General features: G+C 47.2%; 1 protein-coding gene across 2 annotated transcripts; it reads left to right on the top strand.

Annotated features, from left to right (window-relative positions):
- The first annotated feature begins 624 nt into the window (after positions 1-624).
- Positions 625-17,400, top strand: neurl4 (neuralized E3 ubiquitin protein ligase 4). 2 transcript variants are annotated; one of them, XM_026162089.2, is made up of 29 exons: positions 625-889; positions 5,948-6,455; positions 6,545-6,610; positions 6,695-7,161; positions 7,323-7,434; positions 7,515-7,603; positions 7,690-7,762; positions 8,191-8,464; positions 9,991-10,172; positions 10,254-10,339; positions 10,422-10,584; positions 10,678-10,885; positions 11,445-11,521; positions 11,615-11,693; positions 11,958-12,127; positions 12,324-12,452; positions 12,614-12,759; positions 12,893-13,111; positions 13,869-13,967; positions 14,047-14,199; positions 14,280-14,447; positions 14,544-14,702; positions 14,852-15,031; positions 15,683-15,776; positions 15,871-15,978; positions 16,054-16,198; positions 16,332-16,444; positions 16,564-16,723; positions 16,807-17,400. In XM_026162089.2, exons 1-29 carry the CDS (start codon positions 674-676, stop codon positions 17,009-17,011), a joined length of 4,848 nt encoding a protein of 1,615 aa, XP_026017874.2. In that variant the 5' UTR covers positions 625-673; the 3' UTR covers positions 17,012-17,400. The 2 variants fall into 2 exon arrangements, with proteins under 2 accessions (XP_026017874.2, XP_026017873.2); XM_026162088.2 differs by having other exon boundaries at positions 626-889; positions 10,675-10,885.
- The last annotated feature ends 672 nt before the right edge of the window (positions 17,401-18,072 follow it).

The following is an 18,072-nucleotide window of genomic DNA, read 5'->3' as shown; positions in this document are numbered from 1 at the left end:
AACATAATGTAAAATTCATCAGAGACTTGTGTATGACGTCATCTATCCCATAAAATTAGATACACGGAAAAAGTCCAAATATTACTTATCAACTTTAAATTATGAAAGCAGAAAAGAAGAAAGATTAGAGCAAATATGAATGAAACGCTCAAGATCAGTTTCAGATAAAATGATGTCTGCTCGCTCGTTTCTGTATTCACTTATCGCTGCAAGAAGTCATCAAAATGTTATGTGCAGCTTTGAAATGAACTGGAAGATGTGAGAGGTCGGAGAACACAGACAGATAAATAGATTTATTTTCATTCAGAACATTATATACATTTGTTTCCCAAGACAGCATTAAAGTAGCAATAAATAGAATAAAAATATAATAACACCTATTAATATTTACCTAGAAAATCATATAATAATAAAAAAAAACATACATAAAGCGATAAAATGCGAACTGATAACGAACGTGACTCTAACTGTAGATAAAGTAGAAAGTTTTTAGCCCTCGAGCCAATAAAGGAGAAATAATCAAAAACAAGTGTACGACGAGGCTACGTTGAATGTAAAAACTTTAGCTTCTGAACCAAAGCGTTTATATAGACTTTAAAATGACGCCACGCTTTCAGTCATTAAAGCCTGAGGTGCGGTTGCTAAGGATTCCACACATCTGCCGGCTGCCATAATGTTACTGTCGCAAAGCCTCGCTGTCGTGAATACTGGCCGCCCACTGAAGATGGCGGCGGAGCTGCATCCGCGGAGCGGAAAGCTGATCGGCCTGTCCAACTCGAACCGAACCGCCCGTCGCAACCAGCCAGTCCAGGAGTTCAATCACGGCCTGGTGCTTAGCAAGGAGCCGCTGAGGGACCGGGATGTCTTCACCGTCCGCATTGACAAGAAGGTAAACAAACTGCAGGCCCGCTGCTGGCTCCTCTGAGCGTGTGTGAGGGCAGCGGGACGGGAGTGGAGCTGGAGGGACGAGCCGGGGGTCTGTGGCTGTCCACGGTCTAAAGCTATTGCTGCTGCTAAGGCGGCACACACAGGGCTTGACAGTAGCCGCAGTGTTTACCGCTCCTCAGGCTTTAATTAGATACACCTACAGAGACTGGGGAGGACCGCAGGGAGCTGATAAACAGCCCGCTGTGGGCTGGATGTGATAAACAAGTCTCTTAGCTAACGATAGCCCGCCCGTGTTGCCTTGGTGCCGTCAGATAGCCGTGCTAATGAGCCGCTAGCAGGCTGGCCGGGGCTAGCCTTTCTGGAAGGTGCTACGAGGGCTTTGTCTGGCGCTGACAGGGACCCGATATCGTTTTATCGCGTGAAAGGATCCCACCTAAGCCGGTAAGTGCGGTTCTTTTAGGGCTTGTTTTGAAGGATCGGTCGCCTGTCAGGCTGTCTGTCCGATGGCTAATAACACTGCAGTGTTCATATCGTAGTGACTCAGAGGCCATGTGTGAACAGTACACAGTGACTACACCGAGGCTGTTACCACTGTCATTAATATTAACCAGAGCCTGTGTGCTGAAAGCCTCAGCTCTGCAGCCTCCGCTCACCTCTGTGCGTATGCAAAGCGTCTGCAGACCGCTAGAACTGCTGCTCCAAAAGTGGCTGACTACTTCATGCTGTTACTCATTAATTACATGCACTCTTTCGGCTGACTTCACAACCATTTAAACACAAAATCACGGATATCACGTGTCTAACTTTACTAGACCTGCTGCTGTTAACTGTTTGCATCATCAAGTTAAGTACAGGTGATCTTTTTCCTTTCTTTTTCCTTCATTTCCAGTCAAAGTCCTGCCTCTCCTCAATCACAAGTACAAAGACAGCTTACAGCTACAGTTCGCATCCACTGATGAAGCTTAAACCAGTTTTTAATTGTGACTTTTTGCAGGTAGAGGTGGCCCAATGTTCTCTTTCCTTGAATTAGCATTTGAATTGCATTAAGAGTGCCTGTGCACAGTGTTTACATTTCAGTTGTGGAAAACCTTCTCCGTTGTAATGGCTTCTGTCTCTGCAGTTGGCCTCCCAGCGACGCTTGCCAACAACATGGCAGCATTGGAGTCAGTGCCAAAGCCAACTGCCCCCCCACACACACGAAATGACAGTGTGTCCAGCCGTCTAAAAGCATAGCGTGTGTGCACGTAAAGCATCTGGTTTAATAGCACCTGCTGCATGCTAGATAATTATGCATCCCTGGTGGAGCTCTCAGCCTGATAAAGGCTCTCATAAAAAGGCTCACGCCCTGTCTTTGCATGCATTGCCAGTCTGAAAATCAATAGTTTGACATCACGGAGCACCCGCTGGTATGACTCTTGAGTGCTGACGTCCAGGGTGGGGGGACGTAAACACATGAGGGGGAATGAAGTGATTTATTGGAACAGGACTCGGCAGGTGTTTTAGCATTTAAGGAACTGATATGATAGGATTCAGTGGAAGATTCAACTTGTGATATGGAATACTATGTCATGCATTTTGTATACTGGGAGTTACTTAAAGCTAAAATGATTAGCTGTGTTTTGTCTCGTGTGACAATATCAAGTTTTGAATTGTGCTTAATGGGATGAGTAGATCAATATAATTGGCACATTGATACTAATATCTACTTTGAAATGCCACTTTTCGTTTCTTGCTGTTACTGTTTAATTACGAGCTAACGCTAAAGTCATAGGTTTTCAAGTCTAACGTGTTTTAAAAGCACACAAATTCAGTAAATTGTGCCACTTTGTGTTCCTCAGTCATGCCGATCTGGCTGGAAAATTTTTATTTGCTCCCAAATAGGAGTTTGTTGTTGTGAGAATTCGCGCCGCAAAAGCTGAGCAGCTGCGTTTCCTCTCTCTAGCGGTGCTCCTCATAGGTGGTGCTTTTGAAATTGACAGGCTATGAACTTCTCTGTTTCCCTATGAAAGATGCTCTGTTGTCCCGCTTAGTGTGTATATTTGTAGCCTAGAATTATTAGTCTTTTTGAGTCGAGTCGAGTGAATGACCGGGAGGCAGACGCCCACAGGCTGCTGTTACGTAAGCGAGAGCGCGAGGGAAGGAGATGTCTGTCTCCTCCACACACACAGACCCGGTCAGCCTGAGCTACTTCCAGATTTGTTAACCCAGATACCCTGGCTGCAGTAGCACACTGCCTTAGATAGCACCTGCCACGGAGCTGAGGAAGAAGTGGGCAGGAGGAGGCTTACTGTAGTGTAAAAAGGACAAAAAAAAAAGAGGTATTGATCCCGGGGAAAGTGTCTTTGGCACAGAAGTCAGCTGCAGAAAAACATCCCAGGAGCTGGAAGGGTTTCAGTGATATGGTCACGGTTATCTCTTACACTGGAGTCCTAATGGGGGTGGGGGTGGGTTATGACTGAGCATAAAACTGAGGCTTTTATCCACCGCTGAGGTTTTTGTCAGATACCTTTCTCCTTGAGCAGCAGGTGGAGTGCAGCCAGCCAGGAGTCGACTCCTCTTCAAGACGACGGGGGTTCGCATCTCCTGCGCTCAAGTGTTTTTAATCAAGACTTAAACATCAACGCCAGCTGCTGTTTACATTTTCCTTTTTCTGCTGCAGTCTCTCGTCCACGTTGTGGAGGTTAAACAAAAACGAACAATAGAATTCATCTCGGCAGATCAATAAAGTATCTCGTTGTCGTCAGCTTATGGTGAGCTTCGTGTTACCGGGAAGAAACAGATGCCTCGGGCTGCCTGTTAGGCGATATGAGGCCAATGTCGTGCAAAGGCACGAGGAATTTTTGCTGTGAAACGGGGACCAACTGCGCCATGAGTTTAGGGGATGGTGAGATCGCTGAGCTGAAGCTCAGGTGTTTGTTTTCTTCGAACGGGTTTAATCATTACACCTGGACCACAGAGCCGTCTGTGCTCTCTGCGGCTCCACTTCTTTTTATTATTTCAGTCATAAAACGGAGGAAAGCATTAGCTATGACCTCATAGTGAGAAGATCCTGAGCTTGTACCTGATTCAACTCTGTTCCTGCCTTGCATAATCTGCCTTCAAAAGCTTGTAAAAAAAATTTCCTGCCCCTGTGCCATATTTATATTATAAATCCCAAAAAACTGCCAGCACGTTGGTGTACAAGTATACACTTAATGGGTAATAAAAAGACAAAAACATATAAACAAAACCCCTCACCCGTAACACAGCAGATAGTTGCCCCTCCCCGATCCAGAGGTTTCTTCCTGTCAAAAGGGAATTTTTCCTTCCTACAGTCGCCAAGTGTCTGATCATACGGGGTCATCTGATTGTTGACATTTCTCTAGATTATTGTAGGTAGGGCTGTGTGATATGACCAAAATCTCATATAACATGAGATATAAGAATTCTATCGTCCGATAACGATATAAATCACACAAATGTAACATTTTCTGTAAATTCTGTGAATCTCCGGCAGCTCGACTTGCGAGAAGTGTTTCCAGCTGCTCATGTAGCTGGAGTCGAGTGTTTTAACTGATGCATGAAACGATAGATTTTTAGACATAAGTTGTAACGGCGACGTTTTCTTTGTGAGTATTTATTACACAGCGTGCTGCGGGGAAAAGCCTGTTCTAACGTTTGAGTCTAAGGCTTATTTTTTAGCACCTGGCGGCTCTTTTTTTACTTCTCATCCGTAAATAATCTGCTCTTTCACGTGATTAAGTTTATTTTGAAAAGTCTCAACAGGATCTTGAGCTTTATTGTGAAAGGTTTATGTGGAACATAAACAAGCAGACACGCGATGGTTTTAGCGTAGTTGTTGCTAACCACAACGGATAAAAACAGGCGCTTGTCCGTCCATAGTGTGGTTATATTAAATATAAGAGAAAGAGAGAACTTTAAGAAATTAATATAGCCACTACAGTGACCATCAAAACGATGAAAAAATATTTCCGTAAACAGTTTATTTTGCGACACCACGAAACAAACGATAGCGTAAAATGAAACATAGACGTTTTTATATCGTCATCCGATATATATCGTTATATCGAACAGCCCTAATTGTAGGGTCCATAAAGCACCTTGGGGCGACTGCTGTTGTTATTGAATATAGAATTGAATTGAATTATTTACATACTAGCAATATTTCGTTACCTAAATAATCTTCCGATTGCTGTCAGTGCCGCTGTATCATAGCAGCCCTAATCTGCACACACACTGCAACATGTATCATTTCAACTGTGCTTTTTGTCATCAAGCTAATGGGACATCAGACAGATGACAAATTGGACAATATGTAGGGACAAAGCTGATTACGTCCTTCTGATGTCGTGGTCAGTTGCAAGTTGTTATTTAATTTTTTTCCCTCTTCTGTTTGATCTAAATATAGAGCAGGATGTGTGAAACTCACCCTTCAGTATCAAAATGTATTTAACTCCCATCTTGGCAGTAAGACACCGGTATCATAACAGTGATCTAATGCAGCACTGGTGGTTCAGTGAGTTTTCTTCCAAGTTCATGTTCGTGCTGTTAAACATGACAGTGCAGCGACAGAGTTACTGTCAACTAATCTCTGACAAATTTTCATATTCTTCTACGCTCGCACTGTCCCGCTTTATTCTCAAAGGAGCGCTGCCTGAGCTGTGCTCGTCACCGGCAGATCGACTAAAAATAACAGCGGCGGATCATACACGACACGCCCTTTGTTTTCCATAGATATCTACTTGCAGTTTTTAGCACAGAGCTTCACTTTTTTAAGAGTAACTCCCACGGCACAACACAGCTCCACTCGGAGTCAGAGAAAAAATAATAATAATACATTTTTACTACTTCTGTGCTTTTTCTCAATATTTGCTGTCGACTTCACAAAGCTACATGGCTCTGACGTTATTTTTGAGCGTTTTTAAATGTTTTGCTAAATGTGGGACAAAGACTCGGTCTATGGTAAGGTGTAAAATCCATACTTTGTTGTCTTTTGCTTTTTTAAAAATGGATCTTTAATTAGGAGAAAGGTTAAAGGTCACACTGTGTCTCCTTTCAGGTGAACTCGTGGAGCGGTTCCATCGAAATCGGCGTGACGGCCCTGGACCCCGCCGCTCTGGACTTCCCCAGCAGCGCCACGGGCCTTAAGGGCGGCTCCTGGATCGTGTCGGGCTGCTCGGTGCTACGCGACGGCCGCTCCGTCCTGGAGGAGTATGGCCGCGACCTGGACCAGCTAGCTGAGGGCGACCGCGTGGGCATTCAGCGCAGCTCCCGCGGAGAGCTCCACCTCTGGGTTAACGGGCAGGACTGCGGCGCGGCCGCAAGCGGCCTGCCACCCAAGCTGTGGGCGGTGGTGGACCTGTACGGGAAGTGCACGCAAGTGACAGTTGTGAGTTGCGAGCCGCCACCGCCCTCTGCGGAAAGAGAGAGCGAGACATTAGAGCGGGAGGAGGAGGAGGAGGATGAGGAGGAGGAAGAGGTGCTAGTGTGTGGGGGTCGGGAGGACGCGGGGATCGCGGCACTGATGAATGTGACAGCAATGAATGGAATGATGAATGGAGATGAAGGTAAGAAGCCTTTGCTCTTTATCGCTACGGTTCTTTTTCCTTCTCTGTCTGTTGGACTGCGCTGATCTGCTGTCTCCTATCTCTGCCAGTGCCTGAGCTTAGATGCAGTCACAATAGACCAGACAAGTTCCTCAACAACCTGGAGCCCGATGCTGGTAAGAACATGCCCCCCAGAACCATCAGCGGACACTTTCCAGCTGGACTGGCGCTCACAGCTATTCTCTTCACGTGTCTTTCAGTTCTGACGGAGCACCAGCTCTTTGACGTGTTCAACAACGCAATAGTGTCCTTTTACCGCTCCGAAGATGAGGGTGGAGGGGAGGATGGCGGAGGCGGCGGTGGTGGAGGGGGAGGAGCAGCAGGAGGAGGAAATACAGGAAGCGACTCCTCTTCCAGAAATGACAGAGGGAGCAGCAGCGGAGGAATGAACAGCGACAGCGGGACGGGGACGACAGGAGGAGGAGCGGGAAGTGCCGGGGACAGTGGAAATTCTAACAGCAGCCCTGCTGGTAATGGAGGCGTGGGGCCGGGAGCGCTGACAGGCGCGATGACCACCAACGACGCGCTGCTGTTCCACGAGAAGTGCGGCACGCTGATCAAACTGAGCAACAACAACAAGACGGCGGAGCGGAGGAGACCGCTGGACGAGTTCAACAACGGCGTGGTGATGACCAACCGGCCGCTCCGACACAATGAGATGTTTGAGGTGCGTGCACGTATTTGATACAAAGATTTGCACATTAACCGGAAGTAGCACAAGGACGTGACAGCAGCATTAAGGGTTTATGAAAGTGCAATAAAATCTTTGGTTGACATTAAAATCAATGAATAATTGTGACAGATAATCATAATACTCTCTGCTATCAGATCCGTATCGATAAGCTGGTGGACAAGTGGTCAGGCTCAATAGAGATAGGTGTGACCACACACAACCCCAACAACCTGGACTATCCTGCAACTATGACCAATCTGCGCTCAGGTAAGGCACGAGTAATGACACGGGGAAGTCTGTTTGTCTGCGGCAAATTACAAGGTGCTGATTGTTTCTGCTTCTTTAAGGTACAATCATGATGAGCGGCTGTGGGATATTAACCAACGGAAAAGGAACCCGCAGGGAATACTGTGAATTCAGCCTCGATGAACTTCAGGTGAAGCACGTGAACACACGCGTAAACATCTCATTTAGTCTTTTTCTGGTAAATCTGACTTTACTTTCTCCGTTATCGACTTTTAGGAGGGAGATCACATAGGGTTGATGCGCAAAGCCAGTGGAGCGCTTCATTTTTACATCAATGGCATCGATCAAGGTGAGACGGATCACAGCCTTTGATGAGGAGACAGAAGTCCGGTCCAGGACTTTGAAGCTGCAGGCGCAATATGGTGGTTATGAATGAGTGAGAGATGTAGCCAGTAACCACAAAGCAGTTCATCTGGTGCTGGAGATTTCTTTTAGTTATTTACACCGATCAAGGATAACATTTTGACCACCTGCCTCGTATTGTGTTAGCCCGTGCCACGATGAAGAGATAATCAGTGTTATTTACTTCACCTGTCAGTAGCCATAATGTTATGCCTGATCGATGTAAATATGTTTTAGCTCCTGTGTTATTCTCGGCTGTTCATTTCTGTATCTGCACATGTATTAAGATGTGTCTGAAGATGTAATCGTAGAATACACACTTGGATGAAGTATTGAGTGTAAAGAATTTTACTGTTCTTGCTTTGTTTCTCCCAGGCGTCGCAGCAGCTCAGACCCCCAACGTGGTTTACGGCGTGGTCGACCTCTACGGCATGGCTGTCAAAGTCACGATAGTCCACAACCACAATCACAGCGACCGCCTCAGACGCAACAACGCCATCATGAGAGCGCTGTCCCCCGACGTGGGCCGACCCCGGACAACTCTCTCCGTCACCCCGGACGCAGAGCTGCCCGACCGTCTGCTCTTTCACCCCAACTGTGGTCAGAAGGCCGCCATCATCAGCGATGGCAGGACGGCGCTGCGACCTCAGTGAGTTGTCCTTTCTGCTACTTCATGTTAACCTCGTGATCTGAAAATACTTGTTACGGGTAATGCACACAACTACACCGCGTTCCAAATTATTATGCAAATGATACGTTTCTCTGATTTTCCTACATAGTTGATTCAAATGACAGCATCATTTTCAAGTCATCAAGCATTAGAGTACAATTCAAATGTCTTAACAGGTCAAGTTACATATTAACATGGGACCCCTTATTTGATAGCAGTTCACAGTTCTTGCACTCATGGAACTTGTGAGTTTTTGGAGAGTTTCTGCTTGAATGTCTTTGCAGGATGTCAGCCTCCCAGAGCTGCTGTTTGGATGTGAACTGCCTCCCACCCTCATAGTTTTTGCTTGAGGATGCTCCAAAGGTTCTCAATAGGATTGAGGTTAGGGGAGGATGGGGGCCACACCATGAGTTCCTCTCCTTTTATGCCGATAGCAGCCAATGATGCAGAGGTATTCCTTGCAGCATGAGATGGTGCATTGTCTTACATGAAGATGATTTTGTTGCGGAAAGCACGGTTCTTCTTTTTCTACCGTGGAAGAAAGTGGTCAGTCAGAAAAGCCACATCCTTTGCAGAGGCCATTTCCACACCTTCAGGGACCCTAAAGCGCCGACCAGCTCTCTCCCCGTGATTCCGGCTCAAAACTTGACTCCACCACCTCCTTGCTGATGTCACAGCCTTGTTGGGACATGTTGGCTGTCCATCAACCGTCCACCAACCGTCCACCGCTGCATCCATCTGGACCATCCAGGGTTGAATGGCACTCATCTGTGAACAAGACTGTTTGAAAACTAGTCTTCATGTAGTTCTGGGCCCACTGCAGCCGTTTCTGCTGTGAGCATTGGTTAGGGGTGGCCGAATAGAAGGTTTATGCACAACAGCAACCTTTGTCTGGCAGAAACCTTCCACATTGTCCCTTTATCCACACCAACCCATGTGTGCTCTGACTTAGGCACAAATCTCCTAACATTATGCTGATCACGCTTAAGTTTTGGTGAAATATCTAAAGTTTTCATTACGTGTCCGAGTCATTCAACTATTTCACGCTTTTCAGCAGCAGAGAGATCCTTTTCTTTCCCATATTGCTTGAAAATGCTGGTCTGCTTAATAATGTGGAACATCCTTCTTTAGTGGTTTTTCCTTTAATTGTTCTCAAACCAATGTGTCCGAGATTGATTTCAGTGATCCAAAGAGCCCTGAGACACAATTCCATACATGAGTTTAATTGACAAACAACTTATTTAATCTTTATGCCACTTAAACACAATTTGCATAATAATTTGGAACGTGGTGTAAATATGTTCTTGCGGCTCAATATTTTTAGTGTTTACTCATCTTCACACTAATCTTTGCTGCAAAAGCTCCTAAAACCTCTGAACAACACGCAGATTACCTGCTTGTCCTCTGCTGTATTTTTCATAAGTACTTGTGAAGAAAGTTGATATAGTACTGCAGTATTTCAATCACAGAACAGTGATGGAGTGTAAACAGTGCCGCTTTTACAGCGCCACTGACGACTTCAATCACGGCGTGGTCCTGAGCAGCCGGCCGCTGCGCTCCAATGAGGTGTTCCAGGTTCGCATAGACAAAATGGTGGACAAGTGGGCGGGTTCCATTGAAATAGGCGTCACAACGCACAACCCCGCCTACCTGCAGCTGCCCTCCACCATGACAAACCTGCGCTCAGGTGAGATGAGATGGAGCAGCTTTTGTAGTTTGGATAACTTGCTGCGCCGGGGTTACTGATCCCACTGGGGATGTTTTCCAGGGACGTGGATGATGACGGGGAACGGTGTTATGCACAACGGAACGACTATACTGGATGAGTATGGACACAACCTGGACCGACTCAAGGTTAGTGGTAATAATGTTTGTTTTTATTACTATTTTAAACATGACTGTTTGTTTTGTTTTTAATGCATTGTTCTCGTTCCAGGCCGGTGACACAGTCGGTGTGGTGCGTAAAGAAGATGGCAGCCTTCATTTCTTTGTGAACGGCGTGGCTCAGGGCCCGGCAGCTTGGAATGTCCCCCCCAGCGTCTATGCCGTGGTGGATCTCTACGGCCAGGCTGCACAGGCCACCATCATGGACGACATGGGTAAGACAGGAGAGCATGAGAACTAAGAAATGTCTTTAAAAAGAAAATATTATCATCAGAGTTATTTTTCTCTGCTTCTTTCTCTTTCAGTAGACCTCCCTCCTCTTCCAGAGGACAGCTCCGAGGGACCCACAGCCATGTCCCCTGGGAGTCCTTGCTCAGTAGGCGGAGCCACCACAACCACTGACTTGCGTTTCCACCACCTACATGGCACCAATGCTGTCATCACCAACGGGGGGCGCACCGCCCTGCGTCAGAACTGCCGCAGCGAGTTCAACGATGCTATTGTCATCTCCAACAGGTGAAACACGTGACGTCAAAGTGACCTGTAGTGACTCTTAATCCATCCATGGAAGATTGTGCTTTATATAAAAAAATAAATCTTAATCCTGCAATCTTCCTAACAGCCAGCAGGGGGCAGCACCCGTTTGATTATATAGAAGTTTATAAGGAAATCGCTTTGCTCCTCTCTTGATCTTTGACCTCATAACAAAACATTTCTCACTCTCAATCACTAGTTTTCTGTTTTGTTCAACAAAACGTGCACATTTTGTAAATTATCAACCCAGCAAGAGTTAAAAAGACAGTAGAGCCATGTTGGTTTAGTGTGGGGCTCCTGTATGAGTGTGCGGCGTCTCTAGGTTTGTCCACCACTTGTCACATCTGGTTTCAAAACACCAAGATGAAACCAGTGATGGCGCTGTCCATCTTCTTATACAGTCTATGCTTAAAGACTATCCACCTCTTATTCACAGGAGATGGGCGGTGTCACCATGTTTGATTTGCTCATTAGGTGAAGGTGTAAAGCGTTTCTCTGTGGAGCCGCTAACATTCCTCTGTCATGTCTTAAACTGCTGCAGGTGCCTTCGGGACGGAGAGCTGTTTGAAATCGTGATCCAGAAGATGGTGGACCGCTGGTCGGGTTCGATAGAAGCCGGTGAGATGTTTGCCATGTGTCCAGCAGCAGGTCACTTCACACTAGAGCAGCAAAAAAACAAAAGTGTTCCTCTCCTCGTCTTCCCGTGTTTAGGAGTGACAGCCATCAGACCAGAGGAGCTGGAGTTTCCAAACACCATGACAGACATCGACTATGACACGTGGATGCTCAGGTACTGATGCTGTATGCCAATGTGATGTCATCTTGAAACTAATGTCTGTGCTTTATTAAGAAGGACTCAGTGTATGTGTGCTCAGCATGACCAATGCAGATGTGCACGTTCCCAGTTGTCTCTTTTTAACCTATTAAAACTGGTGTACAGAGAAGATAATTGTTGGAAAGTCAAAATATTTTTCCAGAACTTTTTTTGTGGAAAAATGTAAAATTTTGGTTTCAACCGAGAACATTTTTTTTTCCCTTTCTGCTTTCCTCGCAGTGGGACGGCCATCATGCAGGATGGCAACACAATGCGCAACAACTACGGCTGCGATCTGGACTCCCTGACGACGGGCTCGCGGATCGGGATGATGCGCTCAGCCAGCGGAGACCTCCACTATTATATCAACGGTGTCGACCAAGGTGTCGCCTGCTCTGGCCTCCCATCAGGTAGGAAATTGTACGAGTTGGAGGACTTGACTGAAGCAACACATACCACTACTACTTCCTCTAAATCAGCCACGCTTTCCCTCTGCACATCCAAACCATACATACTTGCTTCTGCTGCCTTTCATTCTGCCACAGGGTTGAGATGGATTATGGTAAAGGAGTCAGATTAACAGATGTGTGTGTCTGACTCTTTCAGAGGTGTATGCTGTGATCGATCTGTACGGTCAGTGCGTTCAGGTGTCCATCACCAGCTCATCGGGCCCGCTGGACAACAGCCTCTGTACCAGCAACGTCACAGAGAAGAGCTTCCCCATCCACTCACCAGGTAAATGTCAGGATCCTTACTTAGTACCAAAAGCAAAATGAGTAGAAATGACGGGTGGTTCAAGAGTTTTGCACAGCACTGCATATTTCAAAATGGAAGAAAAAGACGAAACTATGTTCTCAGAGTCTGATGTGTTTGTTCTTCATTCCGTGTGATTGCAGTGGCAGGTGTTGCCCACCGGCTCCACAGCAAACACGGTAAGAACGTGGTGCTGCTCGGCGAGGGCTGCCAGGCCGTCCGAGTCGGAGGTTACGCTCACGGCATCGCGTTCAGCGCAAAGGAGCTCAAAACGGATGAGCTGTTTGAGGTGAGGAAGAGGTCACGGTGACCAGATATTTCAGAGATGGCGGGCCTGATTTGCAACATTTGAAATGCTTAAAAGTAGAAAGGAAAGGTTTGAGTTCTGCATTTAATCCTCTCCTGCTCCTCTCTCCCTGCAGGTGAGGATAGATGAGGTGGATGAGCAGTGGTGCGGATCGCTGCATATCGGCCTGACCACGCTGGCTCCTCTGGAGCTGCCATCCTGCCCGCTGTCAGGTCTCTCCCCCTCCCTCCCGCAGCTCCGCACCAAGGTCACCTGGCTGCTCTGCGGCTCCGAGGTCCGTCGCAACGGCGTGCTGCAGCGGCAGAACTACGGCTGCTCACTGGACCGGCTGATGGTAAGCCACGCACACACCCCCTCCTCCCCCGCCGGCTCTCTGAGCTGTGCACCGAAGCTCTTCACGGATACCTGTAAGCGGCGCTTCAAGTAACTCATTAAATTTTAAGGATTTAGTTGAAGATCAAATTAAAGACCCTTAAACCTGTTGACTTAAGAGATTCTCACAGCCTTTCAGAGAAGCTTAGAAGAATCTGCTTCTTTGTCTCCTGCACGCTCACATTTTTGTCTTTTTTATTTTGTGTTTTGTTTTTTTTAAAATTGGAGAACCACTTTTTAAAAATACAAATTTTAAAGGCACCGTCTAAATAGCTGGATCGAGGGCTTCTCACTGTTCACTGATGATTAATATTTAACATTATCTGTCCATCATTTGAAGTTGACCCCAGGGTATAAAAACCTGCAGACTTAAACACGAGCACCCACGCTCTTAATCTTCAAGTTAAAATGCAAATCCTGAATAGTTTGGAGCTGAATACTAATCGGCTTACTCCATCAGTCTTCGGGCTTTTTGATTTAAATATTGATTCATTTTCTTAATGCAGAGAAATGCTGTGATTCCTTTGTGTTGTTTATCTGCTGTGGCTGAATAAAGCTTTAAAACAGAGCGGAAACTAATGTTTTGAGACTCTTATCTTTGAAAAGCATTGAAGCTAAAAACCAGACGAACAGCAGCAGTGTGTCATCGCCGCACGTCACTCGGAGGTGTTAATTGTGTCGTGACACAGGCGGCGTTAAACCCGGATTTGTGTTTTCAGGTTGGGAACCGCGTCGGAGTGAAGAGGTGCAACGACGACACCATGCACATCTTCATCGACGGAGAAGACATGGGGCCCGCCGCGACAGCCGTAGCTAAGGTAACCACCGCTCACTCTGACTCTCATCAGTGATGTCGGTCTGCGATGCCACTCAGCGCCTCTTTCTTGCTCCTTGCAGAACGTTTATGGAGTTTTGGACCTGTACGGGCGGATAACGGCGGCGTCCATCGTCAGCTCCTCGCTAACGGAGGACGTGGAGAGCGTTAAGGCGCCCTCGCTCTCCTCAGACAGCTGCAGCGAGGGCGAGGAGGACAGCACTCCCGTCAGAGAGGTATGAAGGATATTTAAGAGGTACCCTCCGCCTGTTCCGATTTTTAGAGAGAAAGTCTGACTCTCTGTTGCCATCTTCAGGCCGAGAGCGAACCGTGCGTGCTGGTGCCCACTGTCATGGCATTCCTGGAGAATCACGGCAAAAACATCCAGCTGTCCAATCAGAACCTGACAGCAGCCAGAGTGTCGAGCTACAACCAGGGCCTGCTGGTCACCGCCCAGCCGCTGGCTCGTCAGCAGCTGTTCCAGGTGAGAGTAAGGCTTAACGTAATCCTTCGGATCCTCCGAGCGATCGCTTCGATTTCGGGGGTACCGTCTTAAACCATCGCTGTTTTTGCCCACCAGTTTCACATCGACCGTCTGAACCCGTCATGGACGTCGTCGCTGTCTTTAGGGGTGATTGGTCACTCCCCCGACCGGCTCAACTTCCCCTCCACGGCGTGCTGTCTGAAGCGCTCAGCCTGGCTCCTGCAGCGAGACTCTGTCTTCCACAACTCCCTGAAGGTGTGCACTGAGATCACACAGATCTGTCATCGGGGAGGATATTGATTTATTTTTTTCTGTCTTACATGAGAGAGTCTGTTCGCACTGACCCTCAAATTTGACTTCCTTCACTTTCACTGCTTCACTTGTCTCCCCCTCTTTTTTTCCAGATATGTGAGAACTACGGTCCTAACCTGGATACGTGTCCAGAGGGGACGGCGTTGGGTCTGCTGGTGGACGCCAACAGTTGTCTCCACCTTTATGTCAACGGCATGGACCAGGGCGTGGCGGCCCAGGACATCCCTTCTCCCTGTTACCCCTTCATAGACCTCTACGGCCAGTGTGAACAGGTTTGCGCACACATTAGTGCATGTTTTGCATAAAAATCCAGAAATGATTTGTAGAAGAAAACAAAGAGCCGACTAACATTAAAAAGAACATGAAAGTGTAAGCTGAGAGTGGATTTGTTTTATCGTGTTTAATGAACTTTAAGTCCAAAAACAGACCAGAGACTTCATTTCTGTCACATTTGAAGATTGCCAAAGTTTAGGGGTACGGAAAGCCAAAAGGGTCATAGCAAACCATCAGGTGGCAGCACAGTTAGCAGTGTCACCTTTCTGTGTGGAGTTTGCATGTTCCCCCCACAGCCTAAAGACATGCAGTGAGGTTAATTAGTGATTCTAAATTGGCTGTAGGTGTGAATGTGAGTGGGACTGGTTGTTGCTGTGTACCTGTCTTAATAGATTTCCATCAGGTGTTACATGTGCTACCTCGTCACAGCACAGTGTTGACCTCACTACAGAACCAGAGCATCTACAAGCTTTTATTAGATACCCACGTGTGATGAGCGATGGCACTGAAACAGACCCTGTGCGTCTTTTAGGTTTGTGCAGCTCTTCCAGCTGCTACCTTTAGACCTTCGTGTAGCTGAAAGCTGTGAATACAGTTAGTGTGTGGACTGTGAGGCAGCATGTTTATCATATGTCATGTGCTGACGGCAGGTTACAATAGTCACCAACAACGTGCCAGCTGTGGGTGGAGAAAGTGGTGAGACCCGCTGTCAGGGCGACATGGAGAAGGCAGACATGGTTGATGGTACGAAGCTGACTTTTTTTCTTTTTTTTTAAAAATATTCAAAGTGCTGAGGCCGTCAGATTGATCAGTTTTGCCTCCTTTTCTTTCACAACAGGAATCAAAGAGAGTGTGTGCTGGACGCCGCCTCCAGAGGTCAACCCCAATAAGACCTGCGAGTACCAGGCGCTGTGCTCGCGCTTTAAGGACATGCTCACGTTACCAGGTGGGTGCTTCATCTTTCAGCTTTTCTTCCCGAGACTTCATCTGGATCTAAAACGCAGCGTCTCTGTTTATTAAGATGGATACTTCAGTGAAGATGCAAAGTACAACCTGTGCTACTGTGAGTCCTGCCACAAACTCCGGGGGGACGAGGCGTATTACAAGAGAGGAGAGCCGCCCCGGGACTACGCCCTGCCCTTTGGGTGGTGCCGCTTTGGCCTCAGGTAAGAAGACGGCCTCAAGCTGAGCAGCGATGACATCACTATCCGTTTGACCTGAAACTAGCGAGGGAGTCCACGTTAATCCGTTCAGCTTGCTTTGTGTTTGCGTCAGTAACACACTGTCACATCTGTACAGGATGAAGTCCCACTGTGAGGTTTCCAATGCACTGAAGAAGTGGCACATCGCGTACCACGGCACCAGCGTGGGAGCTCTGCGACACACGCTGGACCACAGCCAGCTGTTGCCGGGTAGAGAAATCACCGGCACGCCTTTTCTGTATTCACACGACGACTCCAAACACACGCGAGTTGTTTAAGGAAACACCTTAAAGCAGCTAAAACAACATTTTGACGCTTTGTCTCCACAGGGATGTCGTCCATCTTCTCGGTGTCTCCAGCGAAGGTGGAAGGGCCGAACGGCTACAGCGAGCCGGAGGAGAACAGCGCCCCCGGCAGGGAGGTGCCCAGGGTGCGACTCTCCCCCACCATGCGCTACTCTGGCTTGGAGATCTTTGCTCCCAAAGTGCAGTAAGTCACATCTGCCTGTTTTATGAGTGCTAACAGGAAGTGAGGTGGCTTTTTGTACTAACAGCGCACTTCTCCTCACGCAGATTTCGGGACCCCCGTTCTCACCGCTGCCACCAGGCTCAGGTGGGATTCCAGGTGTGCGTGCGCCCGGGCTCCTACAAGGTGGGACCCCCGACGCTCGGCCACAGTGAGCCCCTGGACCCTCGCTTCAGCAACTCCGAGATCGAGTGGATCACCAAGGAGCAGGGCGGCACGCTCCTCTACGGACTGCTCGTTCGGATCGAGTGAACGGAGCAATGAAGGAAGAATTTGGGTGGAGGCGGGGTAGCTCCACACGGCACTCCTAGTACTTTTCGAACAGAAGAAAAACTTGACAACCAAATCCAGCCCTGCCTTGAGCGAGAGACTCCTCTGGAATCCAGCTGTTCCTGCTGTGGAGTGTTGACACTTCAGCATCTTTGATTTAGTTTCGTTCCTTTCGCTCTCGGACTCTTTTAGCGGCGCCGCGGCGGTTTCAAAGGACAGACACTGCCTGCACTTTATGTTTCAGACACTCGTGGGCGATTTTTAAACTTCTCATCCACACAAAGCATTCGTTCATCCGCTGTAGGGGTTTTTTTTTAATCATTTTTATTACACTTTTCTTTTTCTTCTTTCTTTCCCGGAGCCTCACAAACTGCTTCTCTTTTTGGCACTTACTTTTAACACTGTGCTGGTCAGTGTTTTACTTTGGGAGGAGCTGCACTCCTGCCAGTCTGCACGTTAACAAACTGTCACCTAAAAACACAAATGTGGGTAAAAAAGAAGAAAAACAAAACGAGGAGAGTGAGGATGTTTTCACACACAGACAAAAAAGAAGACACACTTGGATCTGGAGGGATTTTAAAACTGGAGTGGGTGGGTTGGGGGGGCTTGTTTACACATGTACCACTGTATGTTGCTGTCCTCTTCATGTCTCCACATTAGCAGTTTGGCTTTTTTGTTTGTTTTTAAATCAGCCCCGTTTGCAGTCTTGTCCAGCATCACTTCTTTATCGAATGGGAAAACAAGTTAGGACCTGGGACCTGCCCCCGCTGCACGTTTGGGATTGTCAAAGTGCAGGTGATGAATGATAACTAACGCTCCAGCCTTACAAGTTAAGGAGATATGAAATATTTTAAGATACTGTAGAATTAAACACAAGTTTATAGTACACTGTTTAATTTAAAGAAATTACAAGCTTATTAGCATCTTTTTTTTTGCTTAGATTTTACCTTTCACACCTGTATAATGATTATGAAGCTACAGCGAGCCCCTTTTAAACCTCTCCCACATGGTTCCCTGTGATACCTCACCTCATTTTAAAGGTT

The sequence above is a fragment of the Astatotilapia calliptera genome, chromosome 3, assembly GCF_964374335.1.
Source record: "Astatotilapia calliptera chromosome 3, fAstCal68.1, whole genome shotgun sequence".
NCBI lineage: Eukaryota > Metazoa > Chordata > Actinopteri > Cichliformes > Cichlidae > Astatotilapia > Astatotilapia calliptera.
This window is presented reverse-complemented; position numbering and strand designations above follow the sequence as displayed.